Below are 15,341 nucleotides of genomic sequence, written 5' to 3' on the forward strand. Positions count from 1 at the left end.
TTATGACTTGTATAGGATATGCATTATTGTGTATACAACAAGAACTTAAATCATATACACAATACAGGATATTGATTGTTCCGAATGCTGACCTAATATGTTTGTCTGAGCATGTGGAAATTTTGTGAAGTATTACAGAAAAATGTTATACAGAGGTAAACTCCAATTAGCAACAGATGTAACAATCTAGAACTTTTTTAGCTACATTTTGAATGACTGTTAGATCATGCTAAGGTCAACAACCTCTCCACTGTCTTTTAGAATCGAGGTATTATGCTTTAAATTCAGCATAATGTGCACATTTGTTTTTTTGGTACTGAAGAGGTTAACAAAACCCATTATAGTTGTGTTAAAGTAACCAATGCTGTTGACGTTTACTGTGGACTGTACTGCATTTTTTAGACATCCAGGGTTTTACATAACTAAAAGGTAGTGGTAATTACTTAACATTCTCTGCCTTTATCGTCTCAATTACATCTTTTCATTCAAACAGACTCAACACCTTAATTGGCTAAAATGTCATTGGCTGCCCTTGAACACAGGCCTGGGGCCAGTGTGCTACACTCCTACACACTGAAAGTCGTACATTTCTTAAGGGAAAGTCTTCCTCGGGGGAAATCTTGAACTCAATTGAAGGCTGCCACTTAAACTAGGGGCTAAAATTGTAGCGTAACAGTCTGGATGAAATAGAACCCAGCAATTCTGTGACTGCTGTCTTTAATTAATTTGAAATCAATGTGTTAGTCATGCATTCCAGTATTATAGCAGTTTAATATGTGGAAGCACTACGAACGCAATTTTTTAGTTTTGCAGGCTTGATATCTGTACATAGAGAAGGCGTACATTTTGTACAGAGAAATAAATGTTCTTCTGTGAGTTGTGCTTATTAACTTTCTGCCATAAAAAGAAAAGGATGGGAAATAGAATATTTTCGATTCAGTCATTCCAGTTTTTCACCACTAAATGTAATATAATAGAATGTAATAGCTTGCGAAAATTAGCTGTATCGGCAAATCGCTGCAAATCCATTTGCAAGTTGCTCACATCAAAAGATTTTTCCACTCTATGCAGTCTGTGCGTAGTCCAGGACTTACTCGTGGCTGTGATAGAAAAAGGCTGATTGTGGCTGGAGCTGAAGTCACGCCACTTCCCTACAAATGCCTAGGCATGCCTGCGTTTTCCCTGACACTCCTAAAAAATGCATGGTTTCCACCCCCAAATACCGGCTTTGTGTCAATCAACTTGCGTATGGCCAGCGTTAATTTTTTTTTAGCAGGACTCTAATGCAGCATGTTGTGCCAGGCCTATCATAATTTAGGTATACCTGGGAATACAGTACAATGTGGACATGTGGAAACATTTATACATATTTTTCATCTGCTTATGGAGGCCTCTCCTTCACACACTCTGTCAGACATGATGGCCGCCAGGGTGGAGGAGTGGGCATCCTCTTCTCCCCCAACTGCACCTTCCGCGCCATCCCACCTGAGCCCTCCCTCACATTCTCCACCTTTGAGGTACACACTATCTGCCTCTTCTACCCTATTCACCTCTGTAATCTACCTCCCCCCTGGCCCCTGCTCCCCTTTCCTTGATAACTTTGCTGCGTGGCTTCCACACTTTCTTGCCTCTGACCTCCCCTCTATCATCCTCGGTGACTTTAACATTCCTATTGACATCAATAATGCTGCCTCCTCTAATCTGCTTGACCTTACCACCTCCTTTGGACTTTCTCAATGGACATCCACCCCCACTCATAATCTCGGACACTCCCTTGACCTAGTCTTCACCCACCATTGTAATCTCTCTGATTTCTCTAATTCTTCCTTCCCACTCTCTGACCACAATCTGCTCTCTTTCACCCTCTCATGCTCCCCTCTCCCCTCATTGCCCAGACCCACAGTCACCAGACGTAACCTCGGGTCTCTTGACCCTACTGTCCTGTCTTCCCTGGAGACTTTCCTCTCTCCTCTTTCAACCATGACTTGCCCCAACCAGGCTGCCTCTTTCTATTACTCTTCTCTCACCTCTGCTCTCGACTCTGGAGCCCCCCCTCCACACTGTCCCCCTCCGACGCTCTTAACCCCAACCCTGGCACAACAAAATAACACGATTCTTGCAAAAATGTGCACGCTCTGCTGAACGCCTCTGGAGGAAATCTCACTCTCTGGCAGACTATCTCCATTTCAAGTTTATTCTCTCCTCCTACAGCGCTGCTCTCTCCTCTGCCAAACAATCTTTTTTTCAAATCTCTCATCTCTTCCCATTCCTCCAATCCCCGACGTCTCTTTGAAACTTTCAACACTCTACTTCGCCCTGCACCACCCCTCCTCCCTTCATCCCTCACTGCCACTGACTTTGCCTCCTTCTTCCTCTCTAAAATTGAGGTAATCCAACATGATATCTCCTCCCATACCCCCTCTGCTGCCCACCCACCCCAATCATCCTCCCCTCCCAACTACCCCACTCTGTCATCCTTCTGCCCTACTACAGCTGAGGAAGTCTGCTTCCTCATCTCATCCTCTCCCCCCCTCTACCTGTCCCTTGGACCCTCTCCCCTCCCGTCTCCTCAGTTCCCTCTCCCCCACTGGCTGCTCCCACCTTGCTCACCTCTTTAACCTTTCTCTTTCTACTGGCATCTTTCCCTCACCCTTCAAACATGCTCTGGTCTCGCCTATTCTTAAAAAAACCAAACCTGGACCCTTTATCTCCCACAAGCTACCACCCTATCTCTCTTCTCCCATTTGCCTCTAAAATACTAGAACAGCTGGTTTATAGGCATCTCAACAGCTACCTGTCTGACCACTCTATCCTTGATCCCCTACAATCTGGCTTTCGCCCACTTCACTCCACTGAGACTGCCCTAGTGAAAGTCACCAATGACCTGCTGTCAGCCAAATCCAAGGGTCACTTCTCCCTGCTTATCCTTTTGGACCTATCTGCTGCCTTTGACACTGTGGATCACCCTCTCCTCCTCCACACACTCCAAATCATTGGCCTCTCTGGCACAGTCTTCAACTGGTTTTCCTCTTACCTCTTCAACCGTTCCTTCTCAGTCTCTGCCTCTGGCTCCACCTCACCACCTTCCATCCTTCCTGTCGGGGTCCCTCAGGGTTCCGTCCTTGGCCCCCTTCTGTTCTCTCTGTACACCTCCTCTCTGGGTGCACTCATTAACTCCTTTGGCTTCCAATATCACCTCTATGTGGATGACACCCAAATCTACCTCTCCTCTCCTGATCTGTCCCCCACTGTTTTCTCTCAAGTTTCCAACTGCCTCTCTGCCATCTCCACCTGGATGTCTGAGCGATTTCTGAAGCTGAATATGGACAAAAACGAACTTATTATCTTTCCCCCACCCAGAGCTATGCCCCCTACTAATATCTCTATCACTGTTAACAACACCATCATCTCCCCCGTTCCCCAACTCCGCTGCCTGGGTGTCACTCTCCTTTGCACCCCACATCCAAGCCCTGGCCCATTCTTGCCAGTTCAAGTTACGCAACATTGCTCGCATCAGGCCCTTTCTCTCACAGAGTGCAACTAAGCTGATCATCCACTCATTGGTCATCTCACAGCTTGACTACTGTAATGCTCTCCTCACCCGCCTCGCTCAATCCCAACTGGCTCCTCTCCAATCTGTCCCCAATGCTGCAGCCAGGCTTATCTTCCTCTCCCGCTGCTCTAATTCTGCCACTCCTCTTCAACAAAATCTGCACTGGCTTCCATTCCTCTACCGAATCCTCTTCAAACACCTCACACTCACATACAGGGCCATCTCTAATTCCATTGCTCCATATATCTCTAACCTCATATCCATTCATACACCCTCCCGCCCTCTACGGTCGGCTGACGACTGTCGTTTCTCCTCCACCCTGATCACTGCTTCCCATGCTAGAGTATAGGACTTTGCCCGTGCAGCACCCCTTCAGTGGAACGCACTCTCTCGCTCCATTAGACTCTCCCCGACCTTGCAAAGCTTCAAACGGGCACTGAAAACTCACCTATTCATCAAAGCATACCCTTCCACTGCATAAACCAGCTGGTTCTCCGACCCCTTGCCTGTTTACATCCTGCTGTCTAACCACCATCCACTTGCTTGCACCTCCTGTAATCTGTCTGTCTCCCCTTCCTACTAGATTGTAAACTCCTCCGAGTAGGGCCCTCTTCCCTCCTGTTGTCAAAGCCCACTTCTCTTCACATTTCACTCACAGCTCTCCTATACTCCAACACTCAGTGACCATCTTAGTCTGCATACTCATCTCCATCATTGGCCTCAAGCCTCTAGTTGTATGTTGATTGAGTCCTCACTCTTACTTTTAAGCTGTAATGTGTATTGATCTGTGGCGCTCTTTATTTGTACTGTATGTTTGTTATTTATTCAATGTTATGCCAAGCTTTGTCTCCCTGTATTGTTCCTTTGTATGGCTCTGCGAAACACTTGTGGCGCCTTATAAATAAAATTATAATAATAATAATAATCTACTTAAGTGCGGTTTATTAGCTTAAATTGACAGAAAAACATGTCTGGTTCTACATTTAAATGGATATTGGCAATTTTAATTGAAGTTACCCATATAATGCCAGAATGCCAACTGCCATGTCTGATAGATGTTGATTTTCTGTTTGGATCTTTATTTACAAAAAAAGAAATGATGTGAAACAAAAAATACAAACTGGAATCCAGATTCCACAGGCACACACTGAGGGTGAGATGTACTAAGTCTTGAAAAGTGATACAATTAAAAGTGAAAAAAACCACCAACCAATCAGCTCCTACCTGTAATTTTTCAAACACAGCCTGTGACATGGCAGGTAGTAGCTGATTGGCTGGTGGTTTATCACTCTCCATTCTATCACTTTTCAAGCTTAGTACATTTGGCCCTAAATGACACTTAATAGTAAATTATATTTGAGGTAAGACATACTTTCCAACTCTCCTTGAATGCCAGGGAGACTCCCTGAAATAGCAGAAATCTCCCTGACTACCTAAACAGTCTAGTAATCTCCCTAATTGTACCTTGTCCACATTATGTAGCTATTGCATAATAAATCAGGCATGTAATCATAAGGAATCATCAGTGCAATTTCCTGCATTATTTATGTCACAATCATCCCTATGACTACATGAATTTTTAAATAAAGGGGCAGATGTATTAAGCCGTAACAAGAGATAAATGCAAGGGTTATAAGGGGAGATAAATGTCCAGCCAATCAGCTCCTTACTGACTTTTTTTAAACACAGGCTGTAACATGGCAGTTAGCAGGTGATTGGCTGGACGTTTATCTCTCTTTATCACCCTTGCATTTATATCTTGTTAAGGCTTAATACATCTGCCCCTGTGTCTCATGACCACTTATATGAAACTACATCGGAGTACAACACAGTACGTGAAAAAGCCTTAAATTCATCAGTGTCTTTTTGCATTACTGTGCAGTAATGCAACAATGATCAGGTGCAGCTGTACACATCCATTTTAACACTGAACAGAGCAAACTGAAGACCACATGTTGTAGATGTATTATTCACAGTAGCTTTAAAACTGGGAGGCAAAGAACTTTGGGGGTTATTCAATGTCGGGCGCTATTTCTGAATGGGGAAATAGCACCCACGGCCTATTCAGTGCTGACATTTCTGACCAGTTGGATCTGTTTTGTCAGAAATGGCCTTGGATTGTCAAATTTACGGCCATTTCTTGACATTCCATGGCCGTTTTCACCGACACTACCCCCTTTTCGCCATTCAACAGAATGAACATTGAATTCTGCCTGTCGAGTTGCAGGCGAGCTGGCTGAAAACGGCTTGGTACTTCGACTGTCGGGATGTTCCATTGGGAACCCTACATTGAATACTCCCTACATCTATGGTCCAAAATACTGTACCACTTCATGCCATCTATTATTTGGGACTTGAGGAGCCTAAAAAATACATGCCAAGTGTCATGCATCTGGTTTTTCCTTTATTTCCCCTCTCTCTGATGTCACATTTGGAATCCATACCTCAGTTTATTTGTAGCTACAGTATTCAATAGTAAAAATGCTATCCAAATTCATCCAGTAGCCTGTGTAATGCCATAACAGAAAGACAACATTTTATTTCCAATCTCCACAGTACCTAGAAGTACAGTATATTTCTCCAAAAAAGTGTATGTACAAGAGACCCCTTACAGTTTTATTATATGTATGGATATATCATATATTGGTGTATAACAGTGCAGTAAAGTGATCCCTGCCTTTGAGATTCCCTTATATCCAGGCCTATATGGCCTTCAAGTACATCCAGCCCTCAATATAATGAAGTGCTGTGCTGTGAATCAGAAGGGTCACTTGTGGATTACATTTCTGTGGTAAGAAACTATTTTACATCTCATATTAAAAAAAAGACAACAAAGACTCCCATGAGCATGAATGTAAAAGCTTGGATCTTGCAGAAAGGATTCAGTCATTTCACTGCTGCAAAAAATACAATAGAGTTATATAGGAGCACTGTTTCATTTGCATACTATGCGGCAGTGAAGGTTTCAGATGGGATAATAGTATAACGCTTTGCCGAAGACAGGCAAGAGCAAGTCTACAAGCCTAAAATTAAGGTATAAATGTATCCATTTTCATATGTGAAGAGGGGCAGATAAAAAGCCTAGGCTACTTTATCAGTTACATATTATAACAAATCCTCACCTGCAGATTGACCACTGAGTGTGTGTATGCATGGAAGACATCCAGACACATTGACAAGGTTCCATCGATGCCTGGGATTTACAATTAACACATAACAACTGGGCTTGCTGCTCTTTGCCAAGTGAGTAACCATGTGCTTGCCCAACAGCTTCCAGATGTTACGTTTTGGATGCAGCTGTGATGCAGGTTTATGTTTCTCCTGGGTAATTGCATTGCTCTCACAGTACTTGTTTGTACCTGACAGGAATATAATTACAAGTGATAGTGTCTCTATTGCTATTCAGAAATGAATGCATGCGGAATATGTTATGTACATATGAAGCGTATTATTCCTAAGGAAATTCTTTGTATCGCAATGCAAGAGACATTAAAGTTCTGAATCAATATTACAGACAATGTTGTTTCACAGTGAGAAATAAGGAATTCATTTTTGTAGGAGCATAATTAGATAGATAGATAAATAGATAGATCGATAGATAGATAGATAGATAGATAGAGAGAGAGAGAGATAGATGGATGGCATGCAATTGGGAAGATCGGGCAATTGCCACTCACCCCCAAGCCAAATGGATATTTTGATTTTACAGGTTAAGACTTATTTTGTTTTCAGACCTGGTTACATATTTTTGACCACACCAGTGCTGCTGTCCATCGATTTGTAAAATTAGACATCGACACATCAGTGTGCAGTCCACCATACATATCCATGTAAGAAATCTGTCTGAAATAACACACTTACCTCTGCATAGGCTGTAATTCTGCATACACAATCAAAACACACCAATGGAACACTTCTCAGATCATCGAATCATCATCCTAACCGTTACATGTGCCATCAGAAATCTGTGCAACATAGGGTCTACATGCCTCACAGCCCGTGTCTCTGAACCCAAATGCCAGCAGCCTGTCAATCAGGCTACTGGTACACTCACACAGTGATCAGAGCCACAGCACTGTCACAGCACATGTACCCAGCGGCACAAGCACATGCACTGTAATAAAGACATTGCTTAATTGCAACTATATCTGCGTCCAGTGTGAGTCAGGCCCTCTCATTTGACCTTACTCTATTAACATTACTCTAAGCTTCGCATATGTCACAAATATGTAATTCTGCCCCACACATGTTACACTCATCTGCTCACCTAAAAATGACTGCAGTTAGCAAAAAACAGCTAACAATAGAAAGACCAACACAAAGCAATAAAAAAAGTAGATATATTCAACATAATTCACCAAAATAAAGTTTCTTTTTTACAGGATTACCCATATGATGCTGCCTTAGGCATATGTCATTGGATAAATACAGCCGCAACTGTGTCCGAGACAAGCAGAGCTGTTAGCCAAATATATGATTTTAATCTAAGTATATTTAGTATCACTGAAATCTCTAATCCTCGTGGCACATTCCGTAGTAAGAATTTTTCTCTTTGCGCTGTTATAAATATTTAATCTATCTTTGTAATATATGGTCAGAACAGTTTTCCTTGATGTTTAATGAATCAAGAATCTTTTGATATCACGCATATGTCTGCTGCTTTTTAAGTGGTGGGTGACTTAGTGCTTTCATTTTACTGTAGTTGCAGTCTATGTTGCTAAATAGCACTGTAAGATTATATACAGTACTGTACATACTGTATAGTAGACAAGGTCTATTGCTCTGCATATGAAATGAATCCAACCTGTTCTTTCCAGCAGCAAGCACTAAATTGGACATTTCAATTAAGAATTATGCAGTGTTGCAATATACTGTATAGGAGACCATATAGCTATCAACACATTGACATACAGTACATTGTAATGAGTTTTATTTGACTTTCAAAAACATACTTCCTATAATTTATTTTAATGCAAAATTATAACTAGTTATCCTCTTAGCCCCGATGCCAGTACTTATGGGAGAATTTAATTCCTGATAAGTATGTTTCTTTGCTGGGATCACTGCCGCAAAAACACATACTGTAAATCCCTGGCTTTTCCGCAACCTATATACATATATATATATATATATATATATACAAAGTCCTTGAACCGGCACTCCCTGCTTGTACAAATGAACTTGCGCCCGGTGCCCGTCCTCCACGATGTTGTGGATATATACCTCAGTATTTGCCGGCACTCTTGGACGACTTCAACGACATAACCACGGCTGACACGTATTAATGCAGCAACGTTTCAATGATTTATTTCATTGTCATCAGGCTTTATACAACACAAACAGTGAAATTACATACCTTAAATAGCCGACATCACCCACTGAGAACAGCGCGGCTTCCGGACACGGGACCACGCACCCGGCCGGGGCGCTCCATAATGATGTCATCACCAACTACCTGTAGTCAGGGAGATGGAGACGCTGTCACCATGGTACCAAATACAAAACAATAACAATACACCGATCACACCAAGGGAAATAGAAAAATAGAAAAATAGAAAGAATCGCATCAATCATGCGGAGGACTCCAGACTGATTGCTGACATAAGTCAGTATATTGAAAAATGTACAGTTTATGTAAACTTCATAACAATATGCATACACTTTGATGATAACTCATTGCACAAACAATAAATTGCACAATAAATTGTGCAATGAGTTATCACCTATTTTGGTGTGGTCTCTTCATTGCGAGTGCCGCCGCCCCCCCACCCTTATATATATATATATATATATATATATATATATATATATATATATATATATATGGTAATTTGTTTCACAAAAATAACTCTAACTTGGATAGTCCGATAATAACTTAAGCCCATTTTTTATTTCATGCAGCAAATTACAATGGATAATAGGATTCTCACCTTACTGGGTTATTTAGAACTTATTGCTTGGCTACTATTTTCTTGTCAATCGCGATGAAAAAGGATGCTTGATTCTATCTGCAGCTGTGTGCTAGGCCGCTGTGTCGCCAGGGCGGTGCTAAATAACCAATGTTTTCTGTATTTTATTCTGTGGGTGCATGGCCACACCTCCCTCAACTGCTCTGCATGTATCTGATGTCAACAGCGATCGTTTATGCAGAAAAACATTGTGCTTGCTACGATACTGTCGCATCCAGTCTGCGTAACCACAGATCTACTCAAGCAATTGATGTTCCTCATTATTGTGTATAGGCTACAGATGTGTACACAATTGAGTATTAGCTGTGATGGCTCCATTGTTTGTCACTTTTCATTCATGTACCGGAGCTTCACTTGCTAACAGATCCGTAGATTAAAAATATTCCAATTTCATTCATGTGCAACTCTTAATCAGGCTCAGTGGGGCAGATTGATGAAGCAGAGATAAGGGGGAGATGTGAGCCTGTGGAGAAGTGCCCATGGCAACCAATCAGCTGCTCTGTATCATTTTTTAGTATACAAATTATAGATGTTACGTCAGTGCTGATTAGTTGCTATGGGCAACTTCACTGGCTCACTTCCCCTCCCAGCATTCCCACTGTATCTCAATCCAACCCCTCTTTCCTTGACACATAGAGATGTACAGTATCACTCTACCCTTCTTGCTCTGACAAATTGAATCACACAGAACTGTATTACTCCACCCCTCTTTCTGACAGGACGAATCACAGGATCCTCAAATATAATTTCACAATATATTTTCCATAAGTGTTATATACTGTAGAGGCACATCTCTCTCCTAGGGTGGGATTCTCAAATATCCACAGCCGCACGTCGCCGGCTACCGCAGACATAATTATCACATTTGCACTAACATATGCGATAATTATAGCAAAGGACAGCTCTTGCGTTAAGAGCTGTCCTTTGCGTTGTGGCCGGCGATATGCAGTGGGTCCCCCTCCCACCCTGGAACCTTACCTGGCTGCCAAGGCTCTGCTTCCTCCTCCCTGCACCTGGAAGCTGGGCAGGGAGGAGGTCACTGGTCCGGCCAGCACAGCAGGATACTGCCCGGACACAGGTGAGGGGGTGGCGGCGCAGATCGGCAGGGGGTGCGCGGGGCAGCAGGGGTCGCGAAGGGAAGCCCATAGGCTTCGATGGGGTTATGCCATTTAGAACTGGCATAACCCTCCGCAGCCAAGCCCCGGCGGTGGGGCTTTGCTGCATATGAAAATGGAGCATGCTTTCTCCCTCTGGGACTGCCAGAGATAGTTCTATCCTGTAGGCAGTCCTGCCCAGCTTCTATGTGCTGAAGCCAATCCAGTCTATAGCAGCCACAATTTTGTGCATGTGTAATCAAGACACCACTTGTGTGCATGCGTCAATCCTGACACCTACCAGATCCATCGCACAGGAGCCGGGACCTGGCAGTCTTCTTGCCTACTCCTCTTCAGGCAGGGGTACGGGCAACCTCCTACCAAAAAAAGTAGAAGCCCCTGTGAGTCCTAGCCATATATAATGTTGAGAACACAGAATGCACTGTTCTGTAAGCCATTTTGTCTGACATTGTACATATAAGTACCGTATGTAGCATTCACTGCTGATTCTCTAGCTAGAACATTTTTGCTTCAGAAAAGGATAGAATATACAGTTCAGAGTTTGCTGTAAAAGACCAGTCCAAATTATCAAGGCAGGTGCTGACAGCAGTTAGTTCAGACTCCAGGGGCGAAAGAGAGATTTGAAAGAATCTGTTACAATCTGAACTTCTGATTCTAGCTTATGTAAAAAAGTAATATATATGTTAAATTTTTGAATAAAGTCAAGTCCGTTGACAGTCACCATCTGTTGAATAGTAGTATAACATACAAGCCCAGGAATAATTGGGTTATGTTGGCAATTTAATATAAAAAAAAAAAACTGCATTGGTAGAAAAAAAAATTGGTTGTTGCTACTTGTATAAATTAAAGTTTGTTAATGACTTTGAAGTGCAGGGAACTTTAGAAGAGTCAATGTTGATACCACATGCAGATGGGCTGCATAACCTATAACATGGAAGAGGTTAAGGGCCAAGCTTCACAAAGTGATAAAGTGGAGAGTGATAAACAAACAGTCAATCAGCTCCTACCTGTCATATTTCAAACCCAGCTGGTAACATGGCAGCTAGGAGCTGATTGGCTTGCTGTTGAGCAAAGGTGATGATGATGATGATGATGATGATTAGTACCGAAGTTATTTTTATTTAACTATCTATGCTCATGCATCGCTATCACTAATGTCTGGACTGTAAGGGGTACATTTAGTAAAGCTACTAAAAATTAAAAGAGGTGATGTCACCTATAGCAACCAATCAGATTTGCTCTATCATTTCTCTATTACATCTCTGTTTGGGCAATATAACCTCTTTTCATTTTTAGATGCTTTAGCACATTTACCCAGTGTGCATTGAGGATTTGAGGTTGGGAAACACTGCTGTATATATATATATATATATATATATATATATATATATATATATATATATATATATATATATATATATATATATATATAGCGACCTGAAACAGACTGAATTTCGATTATTTAATTATTCCTTTCATTTGTATTCCTATAGAATATTTATTGTTTGGGTTTTATGTCTCCCACCATCTGAGGCTTCCGTTAAATATCTGGCAATGATGCTCTATTCTGTTTAAGTGCTCTCCTGTCCTAATTTGTAATGTGGATCAGAACCTAGAGTCTGACAGACTCATAGTGTGCGCGGTTTGCCGTGCTTTCCTTATGCTATCATAGGTCATCATTATTTTATGGAACAGAGGGAACACACTGCAAAAATTTTAATGACAGGAAGATCAGATCATAAAATGAAGGCATGCTTCCTGATCTGAATGCCAGAGTGTGAGATGAAGGGTGAATTTACGCCTGGGTCAAAAGCAACATAAAATCAGCTTATAATTGCACTTAGTTTATCACCATAAAAATCAAGTTTGCATCTAATGTGTCAGTTTTAAATTCTGCATCTTTCACGTACTGTATTCATATCTACTGAGAAGGGCTTTGTGACAGTGTAGAGTGCATTTCGGCATAAAGATATAAAAAAACTAAAAATAATTAGGTACTGCAGATCTTTGTTATGTAAACCAATTCATCCAAATAGCAGATATTACTGTACATTTACATTTTCAGCAAAAGTTATTGTAAGCACAAGAAGACCTTAGTCAAGAATGCAGCTGAATATTTGAAGTTCAAAATGGAACATATTGGAACTAAAAACAGTAGTTGTGGACATAGAAATACTACTGAGGGCGCTGGGATAAAATTATGCAAATTGCTGTCCTTTTATCACCACCCCCTCCTCAAGGACACAAGATTTACCATCATGGGGGTAGGGCCTAATGATTTGCACACTTGGCTCCACCCACCTTCACCTGTCTGGGCTTTTCCCAGAGGTACTTTGAAATGTAGGCAAGTAAGGTTTAATCACTTTACCCATGGAAACTGAATTTAATATACCCCTGTACAAAAGCATAGTATAATAGATGAATGTCTGCTTAGTCACCAACCATTAACTAGAATAAGCTATGACTGGCAACCAGCAATACTCTAGCCTGTGTTGCAAATAAAGGCACAGGTCAAGAGTGATATATTGTTTGGCTATTTTAGCCAAATAGAAGTTTCTCAACCATTGAATAAGAAACACAATACAAATGGAGCAAACCAAATTCCAGGATAGCTATTATACAGCTGGACCTTCTTTGGGAAGCACTCCACCTCCTGAGATACACTGCAACCCTGAAAGCAGTAATTCAATTAGGAAAGAAGAGCAGTTAAGGTGCATACACACTGTACAATTTTTTTGCCCAATTTCATTGAAAGACATTTCTCTTGAACCCAGTGTCCTGGACTAAAGATGTTGACGACAGACAAAAGACAAAAGATCTAGCTACAGTTTATGGGCTCTTTTTTTAAAGATATCCAAATTGGGCTGCATGCACAGTTGACGAACAACCTTGATGAACAACTGGCGAGTATGGGCATTATCATTCGTCGTTCATCACAAACGCACTGAAAGATATTTTTACCAATTTCGTTCAGAATGGCCGAGATGAATTTGGTCAAAAAAGTTGGTAAAAAAATTTGTACAGTGTGTATGCAACTTTACAAAGATATATGATAATCCCATGTTCAGATACAAATGAATTGAAGAAAACTTTAAAAATTCTGAAAAAGTATAGATCAGCACCATTGATTAACATATATTAGTACAATTCTAAAACAAAACATCCTACACTCATCTTATCTGTCACACTGCATTCATCTTATACGTTATAAGAAACAAAATTGAGATGTCTCCAAATCAACATATGCATGTACTGTAAGTACAGTATGCTTTTTATATGTGCCACTTGTCCTCAGGGCTGGCTTTATCATTAGGCAGCTTTAGGCAGTTGCCTAGGGTGCCAGGATCCAGGGGGCAATCTTAAGTCTGCCTATCACAAAATTAAGGTGAGACATCTTTGATGAACTTAATGCAGGTGGCGACTGTTGGACCTTTTTACGACACCACCTCCAAAATTTCACCTAAGGGTCTGGAAAGTCACTTGGGGAGGTTGGGGGCATTAGACTGAAGGGTGCAGAGAAGTCATCCTACATATTTTCAAAGAAGTCACCTCAATGAGCTAAATTAATGCTAGCCACTCTTGTGTCAAGTGCATTGATGATTATATAAAAACAGACTTTTTTGTATTATTGAAGTCCCCCTTTATTTGATTTTACAGTTCATGTGGAACCAGGCACATGCGAAGTGATCGCTGCTCACAGATGCTGCAATAAGAACAAGATCGAGGAACGGTCACAGACAGTAAAATGCTCCTGTTTCCCTGGACAAGTTGCAGGGACAACAAGAGCAGCTCCATCATGTGTAGATGGTAAGCAGTCTGCAAATATATCTGTGGATCAATGGGTTGTGTACAGTACTGTAGTTTTGTTGGTGAAATACTTTGTTTTCTAGCTAAAATCTACCCCCATTGCTCTAGGTATATGTTCAATAGGTCGACAGGCCAATGGATGGCAAAAGGTCAACACAAGCAATACGTCGACATAAAAAGGTCAGCATGAAAAAGGTTGACATGAGTTTTTCATGTTTTTTTCCAGAACAGGTGTTCTTTTCATATGTAACTATTCACATGGACATAGAGGGATAAGTTAATAGTGTGCCTGAAGCATCGTGTAAATGGGATGCGGTACACTGATATGTTAACCATGTCGATGTAAGTCAACATATAGATACAAAACTTTGTCAACATTTTCTATTTTGACCTTTTCTATGTCGACCTATTGCTTGTGTCAACCTAATATCCATGTTGACCTAAGCTATTTCAACCTTTTTAAGGTGTCAACCTATGTCCTGTCGACCAATAGCAGTCAACCTATTAAGTATCAACCTTATTTGGGTCAACCCTACGAACCATAACTAGTGCTCTCATCTGCCATAAAATACTTGGGCACAAGGCAACAAAGTAGAAGCTGGGGGACACATACTATAGCACTAAATGCATTGTCCCCACTATGTGAATGGGGTTATTTAATCAATTTTACATTGTGATTTCAAATGTAAGTCTGCCATAATAAAAGAGGCATGTTAAAATTGTGAAAATGTGTGTGGAAAATCAGATTTATACTTTAAAGTAATTTTCAATCCATATACATATCAACTCTGGTAAAATATACTGTATATAAGAAATAATGTGGAGGATTTAGAGTTTTATTTCTCTTTTGATAGACATGCCAACATATAAGGGTAAGTGTATTAGGGTCCAAAAAGC

General features: G+C 41.2%; 1 protein-coding gene across 4 annotated transcripts in view; it reads left to right on the forward strand.

Moving 5' to 3' along the window:
- The window catches only part of TAFA3 (TAFA chemokine like family member 3), a 353,000-nt gene that overhangs the window by 269,757 nt on the left and 67,902 nt on the right, over positions 1-15,341 (forward strand). For all 4 annotated transcript variants that reach the window (XR_014470354.1, XR_014470355.1, XR_014470356.1 and 1 more), the window contains exon 3: positions 14,295-14,444. Coding sequence is in view for 1 of the 4 variants with exons in the window: in XM_083172779.1 (XP_083028905.1) it covers positions 14,295-14,444 (150 nt within the window). In the remaining 3 variants the exon portion in view is untranslated. The remainder of the gene's footprint in view (positions 1-14,294; positions 14,445-15,341) is intronic.

The sequence above is a fragment of the Crinia signifera genome, chromosome 2 (assembly GCF_055691185.1).
Source record: "Crinia signifera chromosome 2, ASM5569118v1, whole genome shotgun sequence".
In the NCBI taxonomy this organism is placed as follows: domain Eukaryota; kingdom Metazoa; phylum Chordata; class Amphibia; order Anura; family Myobatrachidae; genus Crinia; species Crinia signifera.